The 20,813-nt window shown below is 44.4% G+C and overlaps 1 protein-coding gene across 12 annotated transcripts in view; it reads left to right on the top strand.

Annotated features, from left to right (window-relative positions):
• LOC125448278 (RNA-binding motif, single-stranded-interacting protein 2-like) overlaps positions 1-20,813 on the top strand; it is a 257,608-nt gene that overhangs the window by 152,615 nt on the left and 84,180 nt on the right. For all 12 annotated transcript variants that reach the window (XM_059643492.1, XM_059643493.1, XM_048523462.2 and 9 more), the window contains exon 3: positions 6,056-6,114. In XM_059643492.1, coding sequence (XP_059499475.1) covers positions 6,056-6,114 — 59 coding nt within the window. The remainder of the gene's footprint in view (positions 1-6,055; positions 6,115-20,813) is intronic.

Genomic DNA, 20,813 nt, shown 5'->3' with positions numbered 1-20,813 from the left:
AACCTTTGCTGCACTCCCTCCATCGCCAGAACATCCTTCGTCAGATAAAGAGACCAAAACTGTACAGAATACTCCAGTTGTGGTCTCATCAAGTCCCTGTACAATTGCAGCAAGACATCCCTGCTCCTGTACTCGAATCCTCCTGCTATGAAAACCAACATACCATTTGCTTTCTTCTCTGCCGGCTGCTTCTGCAGTGCTTACTTTGAGCAACTGGTGTATAAGTGCACCCAGGTCTCATTGCACCTCCTCCTTTCCTGATCTATCACAGTATCAGCACGTGGCTGGTTACAGGTGAGGCATCTAATCAGAGCTGAATAGAGGAAGACAAAAGGCACTCATTGAGCTCAGCAGCCTCAGTGGTACTATCAGATTCTGGGAACCAACTGTGAAACAATGCCTGCACTAATGAGTGATGCTTGCTTTCTGTCCTTTGGAGTGCCATTTCCTGATGTCCCACTGGTGGCATATTTGGCTGGGGAGGTCACCAGCAATGGCACAGAATGAGAGCACTTTCTGTAGATATGAAAAGCTGGAATAAAAACTTTTGATGAGCCTGGCAGCCTCTATGGAGAGAGAGAGAAAGAGAGAGATATCCTCAACCTGAACTATTATAGCAGGTCAACATGGAACAGATTTAAAGCAAGTTAGGAGGCAGCAACATGACTAAAGGGAAGATAAAAGAGTATAACTCAAAGGGAAGGTCTGTGATGGGATGGAAGGCAGAGGAGATTAAATGAACAAAGTGTTTGCAGTCTTAGCTTTCATTAATAGAGGGATGGAGTTCAAGAGCCATGAAGTTATGCTCCAGCTATACAAAACCCTGGTTCGGCCTCATCTGGAGTATTGTGTCCAGTTCTGGTTGCCTCATTACAGGAAAGATGTGGAAGCATTGGAAAAGGTGCAGAGGAGATTTACCAGGATGTTGCCTGGAATGGAGAGAAGGTCTTAACGAGGACAGGTTGAGAGAGCTTGGGCTTTTCTGTTTAGAATGATGAAGGATGAGAGGTGACTTGATGGAGGTGTACAAAATGATCAGAGGTATGGATAGGGTGGACAGTCAGAGACTTTTTCCTCGGGTGGAGGTAGTTATTACGAGGGGACATAGTTTTAAAGTGAGTGGAGGTAGATATAGTGGAGACGTCAGAGGTAGGTTCTTTGCTCAGAGAGTGGTGGGGGCGTAGAATGCATTGTCAGAGAGGGTAGTGGAGTCGGCCTCATTATGGGCATTTAAGCAGCTATTAGACAGGTATATGAATGACAGTAGGGGTGTAGGTTAGATAGACCTTAGGATTAAGATAAAAGTTTGGCACAACATTGTGGGCCGAAGGGCCTGTACTGTGCTGTACTGTTCTATGTTCTGAAACAAAAGGGGGCGCTAATGGGACAAATAAAGAAATAACCTATGGACATGGAGGAAGGCTCCATGGCAACAGCAAAGCCATTGCTACCGTCTGCTGTCTCAGAGACGCAGTAGTTATGTGATGAGATTGTTGCTTTCAGTTTTGTAACTAACATTGGCCACTAGATGAAGTGCTGCTCCTCAAGCTTGCGTTAAGCTTAAAATGAAGCGTTTGGGAGGTTGAGGGCAGATGTGACATGCCACATGGCCTGATGCTAGCTTTTAAACCAAAATAGACTATATACATGACGCCCACCCTGCTTCTTGCTGGGTTAGTGGGCAGATTCTCTTCAAGCCTGTGCCCAGATAGCTTCACAGCTCCCCTGGTGCTCTAGATGTTGATGTTTGCAGCAGCTGGATTGGCCAACTCCTCAGCATGGTTGGGATCCAATCTGCCAGGTATTGGCTCATGCAACTGGTGCCTGGATCAACCAGCCTTGCTCACAGTTAAGCGACAGACATTGCTGTCAGCAGTGTTATTGGGTAAAGTTGGCAGAGGCGGGTGTTCAGGCTCTGGTGATTTGCTTGTACAGTTGGCATGAATGTGGTTGGCACAGGAATACAGCACTGGCAGCACAAAAGGCCCCATCCCCAGTGGCAATTTTCAAACCAGAAATATCCTTTGAACATTGCATTGACCAATCTTGCTGGCATGTCCCCCATAGTGGGCCAAAGGAGGGGCCAGAGGCACCAGGCTTCACATGAAGCTGGATGCCAGTGGAGACTGGCGTAGAGAATGCCCAGTAGCCTATTCAGGTTTGGGCCCAATCATGAAGGGTATAGATAAGGTGAATGGCAAGTGTCTCTTCCCTAGGGTGGATGATTTCAAGACTGGGGGCAACTTTCTTAAGTAGAGAGTGGCTCATGCGTGGAATGAACATCCAGAGGAGGTAGTGGTCAGCTTGGATGAGTTGGACCGAAGGGTCTGTTTCTGTGCTCTATGACTACCTGAGATGACACACAACAGGTACAGAGGGGAAAGGAATAGAAGCATAAGGTGTGATAAAGTCGGCTGGGAGGAGGCTTGTGTGGAGTGTGAACATCGGCGTGGAGCAGATGAGCCAAATGGCCTGTCACTCTGGTCAATGTAATTCTGTAGAATTCGTGGTAATCTTTACAAAGGGGTAGAGGCGTCACTCAACTGTCAAAAGAAAAGGCACAATCATTACTTTGGCGAAGACAGTTTCTTTTTATCTGTAGGCCTTTTAAAAGAATGATACAATCCATTATCCCCTTTCCTAGCATTCAACAATAGATATAATTCTGTGATTGGACAGTACTTGGTGAAGAATTCTACGTGTACTAAGAATCGCACTAACAACCAATTTAAGATTAACAGTCAGTTTTGCATTGTTGCTCACTTACACTTCCTAGAATCTAATACATTCTTATGAATGGCATTGTTCACTGTAACTGGAAAGAATATTCCAGGCATTGTACCTTTCCCAGACAGGGAACAGCATAGGAATAAACAGGACATTTTCTAAATGGCTGGCAGTGACTAGTGGCTTCAACTAAGCTGAGCTGGTGGTGTTCGGATCTCTGGTCTCACTGGCCAGCATAGCAGAGTGAGTGCTAAAGGGAACGGATGCTGTCTCCTGTTCAGGAGACCAAGCCTGGATCAGTCTGTGGCTTCTTGCACGCACTTGGCCACCAGTGCAATTAATCACCGGAATAAACTGTAATGAACACCGAGCCATTGAGAAAGAGCATGAGATCACACGGATGCCTTTGCTTGAATGAGTCATTCAGGAAATTTATACGCACTCTCGAGGCTGAAGCTGACGAGAACAGGAAATATTTTTGCACGTGACAGGATTTATTTATAGAGGCTCCTGATTCATTTCACTCTGGTAACCTTTTCCCTCCTAGGAAGGGGGAAAACATTCAAGGCAGACTCTTTGCTTTGAATGTGAGAAATCCGAGCAGGAGTATAATATTTGGCCCACTAAGAGCATTCTGCTGTTGTCTGCATCAGTCTGTCTCATTCTTACTGTATGTCTCCTGTGTTGATCAAGTGGATTTGGGTGTTTTGTTTTATTTTATTCTGAGGAATGCATGACACTGGTTGGCCCAGCATTTATTGCCTATCTCTTATTGCCCCTTGAGAAGTTGGGGGTGAGCTGCCTTCTTGAACCACTGCGGCCTGTGTGCTATAGGTAGACTCACAATGCCATTAGGGAGGAAATTCCAGGATTTCAACCTAGTGACAGAACAACTGAAGGAACCATGTTTCCAAGCCAGGATGGTGAGTGGCTTTGCGGGGAACTTGAAAGTGATTCCCATGTATCCGCAGTCCTTGTCCTTCTAGATGGAAGTGGTTGTGGACTTGGAAGGTGCTGTCTGAGGATCTTCAGTGAATTTCTGCAGCGCATCTTGTAGATGCTACACACTGCTGCTACTGAGCGTCAGTGATGGAGGGAGTGGATGCTTATGGATGTGGTACCAATCAAGTGGTATCAAGCTTTATCTTGGATGGTGTCAAGCTTCTTGTGTGTTTTTGGAGTTACACCCATTTAGGCAAGTGGGGAGTTTTCCATGACGTGTGCCTTGTAGATGGTGAACAGGCTTTGGGTAGCTAAGTGGTTAGTTACTTGCCGCCGATTCCCAGCCTCTGACTTGCTATTGTCGCCATTGTATTTATGTGGCTAGTTAAGTTCTGTTTCTGGTCAATGGTAACCCCCAGGATGTTTAGAGTGGAGGTTTCAGCCATGGTGGTGATGTCAAATGTCATGGGACAATGGTTAGAATCTCTCTTATTGGGAATATTCATTGCCTGGCATTTGTGTGGCATGAATGTTACTTTCTGCTTGCTCCCCCAAGCCTGGATATTGTCCAGACCTTGCTGCATTTGGCCTTGGACTGCGTCAGTATGTGAGGAGTGGCGAATGGTGCTGAACATCAAGTGGTGTTTGATGCTTTGCACTGTTAGAGATTTAGGGATGGGCAGGCATTACGAAGGCGTGAATATGTAATAGGTATTGTGCAAAGGAAAGGGTAGGAGCATGAGGGGAGGATTTGCTGTTTGGACAGCTACTTGGCCATAGTGCCGTTTTATGGAAGTGCATGCTAAATTGTGGGTTGTTGTGAGAAGAGGATAGGATATGAACATACTGGGAGCAGAGAGATAAGACAGGGGATAGCAATGAGGACCGAGTCATATGGGTGTGTAAGAATTGAATATAATTGATATCTCATTGTGCACAGTCGTTAAGCTACCACAAGGCCAATTGCAAGTGCAGTCACAGCCCCTTTGGACACAGCGATGTAGCAATGGCTCAATGATGCTGGTTAAGCTGCACTGGAGGATTCCTCAGACCCTCCTTGGGATCTTTTGCATCCACCGGAGAGGCCCTCAAATTCATATCCCACCCACAAGGTGACACTTAAAATGGCACCAGAGTCCTGTTGGTACCCCATTTACGCATTTCCCCACACATCATTTTTGTTATTCATTTAGAGAATGAGGGCATCACTGACTGGGTTATTATTTACTGCTCATCCCTAATTACCCAGAGGGCATTTGAAAGTCAATATATTGCTGCGGGTCTAGATTCACATGTAGGCCAGACCAGGTAAGGTTGGTAGATTTCCTTCCTCAAAGGACATTAGTGAACCAGATGGGGTTTTTGACAATTGATAGTGGTTGCCGCTAAGCTAGTTTTTAAAATTTAATTTGAAATTGAACTTGTAGGATTTGAACCTGAAGTATTAGCTCTAAAGTATTAGTCCAGGGACAAATGGGATTTTAGCATCTTGACCGGTACTATGTTGGAGAATTGAGTAAAAACATTTTAATCAATTGAAAGCAAATCCCTGTCTTATTGTCCACAGACTGAACAATAGTGCTACTTTTCATAATTTTCTAATGCGTGTCAACAGGAAGACATGACCAGTGGGTTAAAGCTTTGTTGGAAATTGCAGGTGGTCCATTCCAACATTGGAAGGAGGCTATGAACTTTGAGCAGGGGCCAGTCAGGCATCACGCAAGGGGTTAGGATGGCTACACTGTGATTGGGACCACCTCTGACGTCAAGAAGTGCAGCCTTCAGGGTGGGCCTATGCAAGAATCTGAAACAGAAGTTGATTTTCTGGGTAGAAAAATGCTTTTAAAGATTAGTGAGGAGGATTATGGAAAATCAGAACATTCAGAAACCAATGACATGTTCGAACCAGCAAATCAGAAGAACTGGCTTTTGAATTGGCATTGACTCAACAGAGAACAGAAGACTTGCATTTATATAACACCCACCTCAACACGTCCTAAGCTTCTTATAGTCAATGTAGCACTTGTTGAAGTGTGAGCACCCTTGTAGTGCAGGGGGAAACGCAATGGCTATTTAGCGCCTAGTAAGCTCTCACGTGACATTGACCAGATAATCTGCTTTTTTGTAATGCAGGCTGAAGGACAAATATTGGTCAGCAGCTCAGAGACCACCACCCCGTTCCCTGCTCCTTTTTGAAATCATACCAGGGTAGCTGTTACATCCACACAGGATTGGCAAATGGAGCTGCAGTTTAACATCTTCCTGAAATATGCCACCTCTGACAGTGCAACACTGTGTCACAGCTTCCCCTGGAGGCTCAAAACTAGATTAATCGCCTGCATGCTGATTTTATGTAATTTCTGAATTGTCCTTTTCTTTGTAACAGGTACGGTAAAATAGTCTCCACAAAGGCCATTCTGGACAAGACAACCAACAAGTGCAAAGGTAGGAGACTGTTCTTTTCCACTGTTTGGTATTAAAGGACTTAGAAGCTTGAGGTAGGGAGCCTTGACATATCTGTCCACCCCCGCCCCCATTCAGATGCAGACCTATCATTCCCAATTTTGGCATTCCCTGGTTTTAAGCTGCGCTTGCATGGAAGGTGAGGAAACTCAGAGAAGCCTTTGCAATTGTAGAGTTATTGTCAGTTCCTTGCTGGAATTCAGGATTGAGTATTACACAGGAATGTTGTGATCTGCATGGAGATGTGAAACAAGGGGTGTGATAACTGCACTGCGATTTTGTTTTTGATGTAAGTTTTTAGCCCGTCATCTGAACGAACTAGTCTTACCAGAGAGCAGCAAGGTGTGTGATAACAGGGAATGCGATCTTTTGATTTGATTGCAAAATGAGGAGTGAATTGCTCTGGTAATGGTAGTTATACAGTGGGAATTTCTGCTCCTGTACTGTCCAAATAAGTTTGCAAATGGGTTGATGTTGCTCAGTGAGATGCCAGTGATGCTGAAATGTTCAGATGAAATTCTCTTTCTTTAGAGATTATGGTAACAACAACTTGCATTGCTGTAGCACCTTTGTAGTTTGAACATTCCAAAGGGATTGTTATCAGCTACAAAATTCAGCTCCGAGTCACGTGTAATGGAGATGGGAGGACCTTTCGGAGGGGACAGAGGTGGAGATGTTAAGGGAGGGGATTCTAGATCTTGGCACCCAGGCAAATGAAGGCACAGAGTGACTTGAAATCGGGAGGAGCTTGGAGGTTTGTAGGCTTGTGTGACTTCTCAGAGATGGGGAGGGGAGAGACCTATGGAGGAATTTGGAAAGCAAGATGCAAATGAAAATCAAGACCAGGCTTCAGTGAGTATAGGTGTGATAGCTGAACAGGATTCAGTGTAGTTTAGGATGCAGGTTAGCAGATTCTCAGATGAGCTCAAGTTTGCAGATGAATAAACAGGTTTGGCCTCCATTCAGATAATGATGCTTATCTTGCTTTTTATCCTCACACAGGATATGGGCACTGTTGGCTCGTTTAGCATTTATTGCTCATCCCTAATTGACCCTTGAGAAGGTGGCAATGAATACCTTCTTGAACCGTGTAGTGGAGGAGCACTCTTGGTGCTGTTATGGCAGGGAATCAAGAAAAGATTTGCATGAACCTCTATTCAGTGGGAGCAGGGCAGGATTCAAAATCGTTGCTTCCTCACTGCTTATTCCAAGGGAAAAGGTTCAGGATTCTCCAGTCATTGCCTTGAGGGTGAAGAAAGGACCTGCAGTTCCATTAGTGTGAATCTGGGAGCTGGCCAACAGCCCACAGAGCAAAGAGTGCCACAATTCTAGTCTTGGCCTGCAAATAGGTTGTAATTGATGGCTTTAAAAACAGCAGGGGCTTTTCTTTCTCATAAAAGTGCACTGGTATTTTCTCTTCTCCCCCCCCCAACACATCCCCTCCTACATCACCAACCCCACAGAAAGTGCCACTCTCATCCTTAGCGAAAACACAGGTTTGAGACCTTCCCGTGCAATTCCTGGTAGATCATTCTGTTCACACACGCATGCACGCACGCACTCTCTGGCCTTCACAGGCCTCACATTCCTCAGATTCTGGCTGACTGTTGATTACTGGGAGAGGTCACAGTGGACAACGCTTGTTGCGGAGGGAACCAGAGAGAGAGAGAGAGAGAGAGAGAGAGAGAGAGAGAAAGCATGCAGTGAAGTTGTTTGAAACATTTAACCGCATCTGCGCGAGTATTTATGCACATAGAACTCGGTGTTCTTCCAGCAGCATTTCCTGTTGAGGTTGGCGAGCCAAAGTGAGCTGGGGGGAGGGGGAGAGTCAGTTCACCTTCAGTCCTCCTGAGGGTGACCAGTGGGGGCCATTTTAGAATCTACAATGGTCCTACGACAATTCAAATAAAGTTGTGGTGGTTTGAACTCAATGCCCTGGGGGCAACATTTGTGGTAGTTAAAGAGCAAATAACCTACCACATGTCCCACAAATCATCGCCATGGGAATATTGCTAAATTTGATCCCTGGCCTTCCATTCTCAACACACCACCACCCCCTCTAGACCCTCCTCCACATTGTTGTTTTCTGTCCACTGTTTCTGGGAGTTCAGTCTGCTTGAAACCGTTGGTTTTTCTTTCAAATTCCAAAGCAACATCTCTCTCATATCATAGTACTGAATTCAATGAATTGTTTTTACAAAAAAATCTGTTATGATTTAAAACTTTATAAGATCTTGGCAGCCATGCATGCATGTTTTTGGGGTGAGAAAAGTATGACCTTTTTATTTAAACCGTGGCTCTGTATTGCCATCTTTTACAATATCCATTTAAAAGAGCAAGTGCTTCTCAGCTGTTTGACTGAGGGAGCTTCGCAACCCTGAGCTGGCCTGGCATCTGCACATCCAGACTTCCCAGGAGGGGGTGAGTGCACTGATCAGGAGCCAAGGTCCTGCACACTTGCTATCATGCCAGAAAGGTGTCAGTGTGAAGGAAGGAAATGTCAGAGGTCAGTGGTGATGCCTCTGTAGTTTGCCAACACTCAGATTGTTGTGTTAGGAGTGGTATTATATTAGTGCATGTCCAAATCTCAATGTGTTTGAGAATGCCAAGGCCAAGGTTGGAGGATTCACGTGTATCTTATATAAAATCTTAGTATGCAGTCAGTTTTCTATGAAGGGTTGATGATGGAACAGTAAATTCACTGACTAATGCTCTGGGGATATGGGTTCAAGTCCCATCACATCAGCTGGTGGAATTTAAATTCAATTTGTAAATCTAGAATTGAAAATTAGTCTCAGTAATGGTGACCATAATTGTTATAGAAGCCCATCTGGTTCACTAATGTTTTTTTGGGAAGGAAAGTGCAATCCTTACCTGGTCTGACCGACATGTAACTCCAAACCTACAGCAATGTGGTTGACTACTAACAACCCTCTGAAATGGCTCAAGTAAACCTTTCAGTTCAAAGGCAAATGCTGGCCCTGCCAGTGATGCCTCCTTCAGGTAAGACAGGGGAGCAGAAGTAGGCTCTTCAGCCTGTCAAGTCTGCTCCACCATTCAATGAGATAATGGCTGATGTGATCATCGTCAACTCAACTTTCCTGTCTTTTCCCATAACCTTTGACTCTCTTTTAAAAAATCATGAATGAATAATAATTTGGCTCTCATTCGATAATGCGCTTAGATTACTGCTGATTTAAGCCTCATTAAAAGGTCCACAGAGGTCGGTATCCCATCACCCTTTATTTACCAATGGAGAGCCCCTGACACTGATCCACCTTCCTCAGAGCCAGCTCTCAGTGAACATACCCTCTGACCCTCCTGTTTATATCCGTCAGTTAGGGCTCCCTGATTGGACCAGATTAACAGCCCCAATCAGGGAACTCATATTCTATGAGGTCTACCTGGCTGACCTTGTTACAATCACATCTCTCCCACTCTGAGGCTGAGGACATAGGCCAGTTATTTTTCTTGTAGCTCCTCCTACAGCGTTTAAGCACCAGGTCAGGTTCCTCTGACTCTGCCTGTGGTAGACACGGCGTGCAACGTGCAGTAGGTCGCCTTTTGCGCCCGAAGCATCTCAGAAGAAATTCACTGTTCTTCAGGCAGCAAAGGCATCGAGACGGAGACATCCACCATGTCCATCTCAGATTCTGAGGTACCTTCAACGCCTGAAGGAGGGGGAGAACCCTTGGTTTTTGCCAGCCTTTTTGATTGTTCTGAGGAGCTGGGCACATGTTGCTCCTGTCACATTTGCAAGCTTGCAGCTTTCATAGGTCCACACATGTTTGTGCAGGACTGCCGCACGTACTCAAACTTTATATGTCACTGGACCAGACCGCGCGCTGACCATGCCTCTAACCCATGCAGGGCCATTCCCATGGTTCCTATACCAAATTTCATACCCTGAAGTAAATCTCTCGCACTTAGCAGTGTTCTGTGTGTGGCCTTGCCGTTCCTGATGCTGTTTCACCAACACACCACCACCATCAGGTCTGGAAGCATCAGATTTAACCTGGTGCGGAGTCGTCTCCCCAGTAGCAACTCTGCTGGAACGATCCCTATAGTTTCAAGAGGGGTGGTCCGACAATCAAAAAGGAACTGGGACAGTTTGGTATATATGGACCCTGTACGTTATTTCTTTAAGCCTGCTGTCAAATTTTGGACTGCTCTTTCTGCCAGATAATTGGATGATGGATGGTGTGGAGCTGTCCTTATGTGACGAATGCTATTCGACTTTAGGAAATACTCAAATTCCCTGCTGGTAGATGATAGCCTGTTGAGTGTGACCGACACTTCTGGGAGTCCGTGTGTGGCAAAAGATGCATGCAGTTTCTTGATTATCACCCCTGTCTTTGATGAATGAACTCTGTGAACGCTCAGCCACTTTGAGTGGCCATCCGCAATGACTAAGAACATTGAGCCCATGAAAGGAGCTGCATAGTTGACATGTAGCCGAGTCCAGGTTTACCCAGCCATTCCCAGGAATGTTGGGGAGCTGTTGCCGGTAATTATTGTCCTTCTTGGCACTCTGGGCACTGCCCCACCAACGTGACCATGTCTGCGTCCAGCTCTTGCCACCATCTTCATTTAGGAAACCCCTGGATGACCCTGGTGGAGTTCAGCCAGTATCTTGGTGTGATCTTTGCTCAGGACAATCTCTCTTGCTCCCCATAATAATATGCCATCCTCTACTACGATTTGGCCTCTCTGGGTCCAAAAAAGTTTCGGTTCTGGTTGTGATGGCCCTTTTGTTTCCCCCATCATCACCAACTGTTTCAGTTTTGCCAGGACTGCGTTCAAAGTCTGATATTGTTAGCTGTGACTGGAAGTGTGCCCAGAAAATTTAAAGCCATTATTGACTCTTCCACTGGTGGTACCACCGGTGGTGTATCTGCCAGCAGGAGGCAGGTCAGTGCATCTGCACTCATTACTTGGCCTCCCAGTCGGTGTTCCAACTTGTAATTCTACGCACCTAGTATTAGAGCCCGGCGTTGAATTCGGCTCTACTGCTTGTCCTGTTTAAGTTGACCAGCAGAGGTTTGTGGTCCAATAATTCACAAGTTTACGGCCGTCATGGTATTGATGGAACTTGCTACCTCCAAAAATGACTGCCAAACCTTACTTCTCTGTCTGAGAGTATTTCTGCTCTGCATTAGCCAAAGTCCCAGATCCATGTGCTGTTGGACATTCGGCTCCATTAGGCCACCTATGAGGTAATACTACCCAGATGCTGTACAGGGAGGAATCGCATGCCGATATCAGATCTTGCTTGGGACCATAGTGTGCTAATGCTTTAGAGGATGATAGCTGTTTCTTCACTTCACTGAAAGCTATGGCATGGCCAAGCAACTATTTCCAAGGCTGACCCTTTTGTAGGAGTTGATGCAAAAGTGCCTGGACGGAGGTTAGGTTACGTATAAATTTTCGGTAATAATTCACCAGCCCAAGGAAAGACCTAAACTCCGGTACGGACATGGGAGACAGAGCACACTTGATCACCCCCAGTCTATCTTCAAATGGGTTTAACCCAGTCTTGTCAACTCTCTGGCCCAAGTAGGTCACTTGGGGCGCCTGGAACACACATCCTTCCCTTCTAAGGCATATACCCACCTGGGAGAAATGTCTGAGAACTGTGTGCAAGCTCTTTAAGTGCTCCTTATTAGCCTTCCCTGTTATTAGGACATCATTCAGATAAATGGCGACCTGGGGTAGACCTTGTAAAGTGTTCTCCATCATCTGCTGAAGAACGGCACAAGCTGATGATACCCCAAGTGGCAGTCTCATATATTGGTACAAACCTTTAGGTGTATTAATTGTGGCATACTTCTGGGAATCCTCATCTAATCGCAGTTGCAAGTCCGCACGGCTCATGTCCAGCTTTGTGAAGGGCAGCTACCCTACCAGTTTTGCGTATAAATCCTCCTTGCGAGGGATTGGGTGTTTATCCAGCCTCAAAAAGTGTTTTACTGTTTGCTTAAAATTCTTGCAAAGGCGAACCAACTCGTTGGACTTCACAATCAGTACGACTGGGTTCTGCCCATTCCACAAATTGTACTGGCTTGATGATTCCTTCGCTTTCCAGCTTTCTGATTTCTGCTTCTATTTTTGCACATCTGGCAAATGATACTGGGTGGGCTTTGCAGAATTGTAGAATTGCTTCCTGGTCAACAAACAAGGTGACCTTGGCCCCTGTGATCATCCCTGGACCTTGCTGAAAAATGTCCAGGTATTTAATTAGGACCTCACTCAGGCAAACATTTTCTAATCGAAAAATGTGGAGCCACTTTAGGTGAATTTTTCTCAACCAGTTTTGCCCCATCAATCTTGAGCCCCAGCCTTTTTCCACAATCAGTGGTGACTGAACCAGTTGCTTCTCAGAAGAGACCAGAACTGAAGTTGTACCCTTTATCTGTAAAGGTTCCAGGCACAGGTTCTCAGTCTAGCCAAGGTCATGCGCAAATTTAAGCGTTGCAGCCCAGAATGAATTTTGTTGAAGACTGGTTCTCCAGTCACTGGAATGGCCACGCCAGTGTCGACTTCCATCAGAAATAGATGACCATTTAACCAGACATAGGTGGACTTTTCAGGATTTGCACTCTCCTGGATACCGGCCTTCTGAGTTCTCTTGCTCCATTTAGGTCTAGTGGGACTCCTTTGCTGTCTCGAGTCCACATACCAGCAGCAACTATAGTGGCTTGCTGGCCTGGATCCTGGAGATTACCTCTGCCAGTCGTTGTCACCTAATCAAAAACCCAATTTGGATTTTCCTGGTTCTCGAATTGCCGAGTAAAGACGATAGTATCTCAGAATTACAGGAGGCTTGGTATTGTAATTTTCCTTGACTAAATCGGTTAACTCTTGAAAGGGTTTAGTATTTGGTGCCTCTGGGCAAGTTAGGCTCCTAATAACCAATAAAGCTGTGGATCCACAAACTGTCAGGAGAATTTCTCATTGCTTTTCATTTGCCCCGAAAGATAGAACATTCTTCACACATACTGGGCCCAGTCTTCAATGGCAATATCAAATGAGTCAAGCTTCCCAAATAATGGCATGATTCAAGCAATGCTTACCCCAACTCAAAGATAACTATTTCGAGCAAGTTTCTTCAGGACGTACTTTACTCTCATCACCAATGAAATAAGTCCCCAGAGGCTGGTATCCCATCACCAAATCAGTCTTTATTTACACATCAAGGGTTCTTGACACTGATCCAGCTCCCTCAAAACCAGCTGTCTCAGTGAGCAGATCCTCTGACACTCCTGTTGAAATCTGTCAGCTAGGACTTCCTGATTGTGTCTGTTAATCTGGTCCAATCAGGGAACTCATATTCTATGCGGTCTTACCTGGCTGACTTCTTTACAATCACTACATTCTTCAAAATGCCCATGTTTAAAAACAGGTTTATAGTACAAAAAACCAAATTTGTTAATCTTCTGTGTAGAGTCCAAAGTTGCCAACTACAGGGTCTCAGTTTGTTTTGCATAAAAATGTGATGTTTACTCACTTGTTGTCTAATTACTGCAAACCTCCCCCCTCAATCTATTCCTTAGATTTGCAAGTATAGAAATAATCTGAAGAATATTAAACCTAACATCTCTGCCTTTTAAAATAAGTCACCAAGATAGATCCCATGATGGACGAAGCTGACTGACTTAATACTAAAAAGCAAGTACTACCACTATGGACCAAATGGCTTTTTGTGGTGTGTCATTCTGGGATTTTACTCTTGGAATACTGGTCTAGCCAGGGATGCCCACTTAAAAAAAAATCACTGATGTTTGACCTGCTGTCTCTGCACGTGCAAAATAATATAAGAGGACCATACGTTAAAATGCACACAGGCTTAAGTCAACAAAGCAAAGTTTGAGCTATAGATGATGGAGTTTATCTTTCCTATGGGCCATTCTGGAAAAGTGAAATGAAAGGAAACACCTTGTTTCCCTCTCATTAATTTTCTGGCTGTTGTCATCTCTTTCCACTTTCATGTTTGCCAGGCATGTTGTACATGAAGATTTGTCCAGCTCAGTGTTTACCTGCTACACAGACAATGCAAGTGGGGCTGAGGAATCTGCTGCCATTTGATCTCCAGTTTTTTTTCTCCTGCTGTGCCCTCCCCTCTGACCCCCCACCTCTCTCCCTCCACTTTGGCTGGAATTTGCTCGCTGGGTGCCATCTGCCCGTGATACCTCACCAGGGCATCTAGACATCAGGGGCCAGTTTAAGAAACATGCTTGTATTGACATAGCATCACATGTCAATGGGCACTAGAACCAGCATATCAACATGTACATAAGCATGCTATTTGTCATGCAGGTATGCACATAGATGCACCATGGGCATGGACAAACATTGGCACAAGTGGATGTGCATGCAAGCGCACACAGCCATGTGTGCGCACATGTAATCATGCAAATGCACGCAATCTCACAAGTATGCAATCATGCATTCACATGCAATATGCAATCATGCAAACATATGCAGTTATAGACACATGCAGACACATACAACCACGCACACATGTATGCCCTAAATACATGTAATCGTGCACATGTGCATGCAAACACATACAATCATGTGCAGACATACAAGCACATGCAATCATGCATACAAACAAATAAATATGTAATCACATGTACAAATGTGCAGTCATGTGTGCACGCAAACAGGTGCATTCTTGTACGCGCAAGCAATCACGTGCACGCATGCCCACACTACAAAGAAACCACAGACATGTCACTCGATGATAAATCTGAAACAAGAATCATGACTTATTTTTCTCCTGCTCTCTGGTTCAGGATACTGAGGCCAAATGTATCAGGTGTCCTGCTCAGGTAGCGACAGACCAGGGCCCTACCCTGGGACTAGCCCAGGCCACGTGCCTCTGCTAGTTAGTGCTGAACCATCAGTGGAGGCCAGAATGTGCACCCCATTTACTTTTTCTCCTTTCAACATTGCCTTGTTACAGTTGAATGAGGATTGGATTGTAAAAAGAGAAGAGAACCTGACCCAGTGACTGATGTCTCAGTACATTGCCAGCATCTGACCTGGAGCCTCTTTGATCAGCAGCAAGCTGTCAGAGGTTGGTTCTGAAGTTATTGTGTAGGCCCTTCATCGGCTTACTGTGTGTCTGGGAAAGTTGGGACTGGAGAAAGGGGCATTAACCGATTAATAATGAAGAGTGACAACCGTGGCTTGTTTTTAAATCTCTGGAGTCCAGATTTTATACCTCATTCTGGGCCTTATGTTCCTTTTGGCTGTATCAGTCTATCTAGGCAGGCCCAGCTAGCCTTGGTCATGGTCATGGCTGAATTTGGAACATGTCAATTTAGGCCGACTGTTGAAGTTAGCTTGGATGGTCCGGTATCTGTGTTTCCTATTGCTATGACCACCAATCTCTGCGCAGTTTGTTCGATCATTCGTACCATAGCTTTTGTGGGGCCAGCAACATTGTCTTGCTTCTTCTCTGGCTTTCTTGCACTCAGTTTCTGCTTCACGTGTTGCTAGAGAAAGGCCGTGGGGTCTTTGTTTCCCATCTCCCTGGACTGTGCTGCCATTTTGATTCCTGAGCCTCTCCTGGTGATGGAACCCCCTCATTTGTCTTGCCATTTATCCGACTGATTCTGACTGCCCTTCACCACACATCCACATTTAAAAGCTGTTCTCTTTCTCTCACCTGCTTAAGACTCCAGTTTAATTGCATCTACAGAATGTGACGTTTTGTACTAATGATAGTACTGGGTGTTTGTTCAGGCTTCTGCCTATGCTTTTGGACTTCTAGCCAAGGTACTTAAGCCTCTTTTCATGGCAAGGAATTTCCTGCTGTTTAGGGCCCTGTGTTACAAACTAACCCGGTGGGGAGTTTATGGTGGCTTCATATTCTTTTAAAAATGACATCAGGTTTGGTGCACCAGAATCTTAAAATGTTTATTTCAGTTTTGAAAACTGGTAATCTGAGTGGGATATGCTTTCATTTAGGGAAAAGAAGAGATCTTGACATCACAGGAGATCCCAATGGGCATAAACCACAATCTACTTTTCGAATTGATGCTCAGAAGTCAAAGGTTTAACATCTGGATGTGTGTGATGCATTCTGGGAAAGGTGGCATCTCTTGTGTCCACCTTGTAATCTGGCCAGAACTTTCCGGAGAATTTTGGCTCCAAAGCAAAATATCTGTCAGATTTTGAGCATGAAGAGAGGATTTTCGGGATTTCTTTTTTTCTCCTGTTTAGCCCAATGTCAAATTCTCTATTGAGTGATAGCAACCATTGTTACTTGGGGTAAAGGTCGAGGTAATCTCTGAATTATGAACAAAAATAGGTACATTTCCCTTTCTGGGTTTATTCCCTAGGCCACTAACTAATGGGTAAGATACAGAGGAACCAAATAGCTGGGAAACTAGCAAGAAGTGCAAAAGCTAACTTTGGGGGACTTAATTATCTGAATATAGATTGAAATAGTATTAATGTACAGGCCAGAGAGGGGGAAAGAGTTCCTGAGACGTGCGCAGGAGACTTTTTGTGATCAGTATGGTTCTGACCCAACAAGCAATGAAGAATCTGTCTCTGGGGAAATGAGGTGGGTCAATTGTCAAGAGGGGAGCATTTAGGAACAGCAATCATAGTGTCAAAAGGTTTAAATTAACTGTGGAAAAGGACAAGGAGTGATCTAGAGTGAAAACACTTAAAGAGTGAAGGCCCAATTTCCGTGAGATAAGAAGAGACCTGCCCTGAGTGACTTGGAATGAAAAAATGGTAGGCAAAACTATAACAGAATAAGTGACTGCCTTCAAACAGTTTGAGTGCTGTCAAGGTACATTCCCCTGAAGAGGGATGGCAGGGCAAACAAATCTAGTGCTCTCTGAATGGTGAAAAAGATTCAGCGTACGATTAAGTCGAATAAGGAGGCTTACAGCAGATGTCAGATTGATTTTAAATAAAGAACAGATAGGTGAAATATTTCTTAAATGATGTGAAGTTGAGAAAATGCGAGTATCCAGAGAGACCTGGTTAACCTTGTTCATGAGTCACTGAAAGCTAACAGGTAGGTGCAGCAAGCAATTGGGAAGGCACTTGGTGTGTTGGCTTTGTAATAGAGGGGATTTCAGCACAGGAGTGCAGATATCTTGTTATATTGTGCCTTGGTTAGCCCATGCCTGAAGTATTTTGTACAGTTTGGTCTCCTTGCCTAAGGAGGGATGTACTAGCCAGAGTGGGAGTGCAGTGGAGTTTGCCAGATTAATCCCTGGGATGGCAAGATTGCTTAGTGTCATAGAGATCTCCAGCACAGAAACAGACTCTTCATATTCTTTAGAGTTTCAAAAAATTAGGGGTGACCGCATTGAAACTTACAAAGTTCTGACAGGGATTAACAAGGTGGATGTAGATAAGATGTTTCACCTGACTGGTAAGTCTAAAATCAGGGGGCATAATCTCAGGAGAAGGAGGAGGCCATTTAAAACTGATTTGAGGAGAAATTTCTTCACTCAGAGCTTTGGAATTTTGTGGAAGGATGCAGAGGCTCAATTGTTGAGCATATTTAAGGCAGGAATTAATTGATTTCTGGAAACTAATGATGTCAAGGGATAATGCAATAAAGTGGCATTGAGCTAGAAGATCAATCATAACCTAATTGAATGGTGGAGCAGGCTCAAAAGAGCTCATTGACTCAGCCCTGTTCCTAATATCCTATATCCAAATACCAGGTTGACGTGATAAAGTTTGGAGGGAATGTACAAAAGCAAGTAACAGAGGCAAAGATACAGTATACAAAGAGACTTGTATAGCCACATGAGAAGTCAAAGGGTGGTAAAAGGGATATTAAGACCAATTAGAATCCAAAAAGGAATCCATATACAGAGACAGAGGGTCTGACTGAGGTACTAAATGAATACTTTGCATCTTATCTCAAGCAAGGAAGTGGCTGCTGCCACAGTTGTAGTGGAAAGGAGACTGCTGTGAGACTGGTCTAAAAATTGATGAAAAGGAGCTAGTGGAAATGGTGGCTGTACGTGAAGTTGATAAATCTGCAGAAGCGAATAAGATATGTATGAAAAAACCGAGGGAAGTGAGAGTGGAAGTAAGTTACAGAGACACAAACCTCCTTCAGTGCAGACATGGGGCAAGAGGAAATGCTGTACCCTTGTTCAAAAAAGGACATGACGATGAATCCAGAAACTACAAGACAGTCAGGTTAATCTCAGTGGAGGGAAAACGTTTTGGAATTATAATGGTCACTTAAACAAGGTTGAATCAATTAAGGCAAGTCAGCAAGAATTTGTTAAAGGCAAATCATGTTCAATGAACTTGCTTGAGTTTTTTGATGAGGTAACTGAAAGGTTTGATTAATATTCTTGTCACCAGGGTTGAGGCTTGTGGGATAATGGGGAGAGAAGTGACCTAGCTAGGTAGTTGGCTGAATGCAGGAAACAGAGAATGATGGCCTTTTTTTGTACTGAATTGCAGAATTGTTACTGTCCACCCTTCTCCCGGTTCTAAAACTGAGTGCCGATCTTCTGCCTTTTCCCCAGAACCCTGCATACCATTCCTGTCCAAGGAACCAGCCAATGTCCCTCTTGAATGCCTCAATTGAACCTGCCTCAATGCATTTCAGACCCTAACTACTTGCTGGGTGAAAAAAAGCTTCTTCACACATCACCCTTGCTTTGTTTGTACTTTAAAATATGCATACTTTTTTTTCTTGTACAGGCAGGAACAGTTTCTTCCTTTCTGCTCTGGAGGCAGGTATCAGTGATGTTCCCCAGTGGTTGATATGAGTACACTGTTTTTCTTGATCTATATTAATGACTTTAACTTGCTTGTGCAAGGCACGATTTCATCACTTCTAGCTTACACAAAGCTTGGAAATACTGTGAACTGTGAGGAGGATGGCGATAGACTTCAAGAGAAGACAGACGGACTGGCAGATGACAATGCAAAGAAATGTGAAGTGATACTGTTTGGTAGGAAGAACAGGAGAGGCTAAATGAAATAAAGGCTACAATCCAAAGTGGGTGCAGGAGCAGTGGGATCTGGGGTTATAGATGCAAAAAAATCACTGAAGATGCAGGACACAATGAGAAAGTAATTAAAACAGGATATGATTCCAGAGCTTTTGAAATCAAAACATAGAATGTAAAAGCAAAGAATTTAAATGAACCTTTATAAACCACTAGTGTGACCTCAACTGGAGTATTGTGTAAAATTCTGGGAGCCACACATTAGGAAAGATGTGAAGGCTTTAGAGAAGGTGCAGTAAAGATTCACAAGGTCTCAAGGATGGGGAACTTGAGTTACATGGCTTGATTGGTGAAGTTCGGGGTGTTTTCCTTAGAGAAGAGAAGGCTGAGAGGAGATTTAATTGAGGTGTTCAAAACCATGAGAGGTCTGGTCAGAGTGGATCAGGAGAAACTGTTCCCGTTGGTGGAAAGATTGAGAATGCGAGGGATACAGATTTAAAGGTGACTGGCAAAAGAAGCAGTGGTGCCATAAGGAAAAGTTACAATGAGTGGTTAGGATCTGGAATGCTCTGCCTTTGGGAGTATGGTGGAGGCAAGTTCTATCGAGGCTTTCAAAAGGGAATTGGATAAGCACACAAAGAGAGAATGATTGCAGCACTGTGGGGAAAAGGTATGGCAGTGAGACGACTTGAGTTTCTCTTACAGACAGCCTGCATTGGCACAATGAGCTGAATAGCTTCTTTCTGTACTGTAACCATTCTGTGATTTCTCTGACTGTAGAGCACAATAGGACAAGGTCAAATCAGTGGACCTCTGTGTCAGTGCAAGAAGCAGATTTGACCAAATAATTTAAGACTGTTCACTTTGTGGAGGGGAGACTGGTGATTTGTTCTCTGAGGATGATTGAAAATATTTCTGGTGAGTCATGGATCAGTTCATAGCTCTCTCAGAGTCAGAAGGCTGTGAATTCAAGTCCTGCTTCAGAGATTGGCGCACAAAAATCTAGGCTGACATTCCAACGCAGTGCCAAGAGAGTGCTGCGCCATCAGAGATGCCATCCTTTAGATGAGACTTTAAATTTAGAGGCCCCAGCTGCTCTCTCAACTTGGCATAAACAATCCCATGGTGCTATTGTAAACAAGACCAGGGGAATGAAGCCTAGTGTCCTGGCCAGTCATTGTTCCTGAACCAACTTCACTGGAATGGTTCTGACCGTCCGAATGGCCTATTTTAGTAATATTTTGCACTTACTGAAACACAGTGATTGAACCATTCTCCCTTTATTTGTGCGAGCTCGTTTGTACGCATATTGGCTGCTGTGTTTCCAGATGACAACACTTCAAAACTACTTCATTTGGCTACCAGGCGCTTTTGGGATATGCTGCTGGCCATGAAATGCGCTATAGAAATGCAAGTCTTTTGGTTCTGCATCTTGAAATGTGTTCGCAAAATGAGGCGGAGGGTGTAGTAGTGCAGGCTGTGACAGCTGCTGATTGATTCGGCAACTGCTGAGACTTTGTCGGAAAGTGTGAACACAAATGACTGTGTCTTGTGATGACTGGCTGCAACAGGGAAATGTCAGGAAGTGTTGGCCTCCTGGTAATATCACGAGATTAGTAATAATGACCTGGGGACGTCATCACAGCAATTTCAAAATCAATTCATAAATCGGGAATTGAAAGTTAATCTCAGTGATGGTGACTTTAGCAACTTTCCTATATA

Source organism: Stegostoma tigrinum, chromosome X (genome assembly GCF_030684315.1).
Source record: "Stegostoma tigrinum isolate sSteTig4 chromosome X, sSteTig4.hap1, whole genome shotgun sequence".
Taxonomy (NCBI): Eukaryota; Metazoa; Chordata; class Chondrichthyes; order Orectolobiformes; family Stegostomatidae; genus Stegostoma; species Stegostoma tigrinum.
This window is presented reverse-complemented; position numbering and strand designations above follow the sequence as displayed.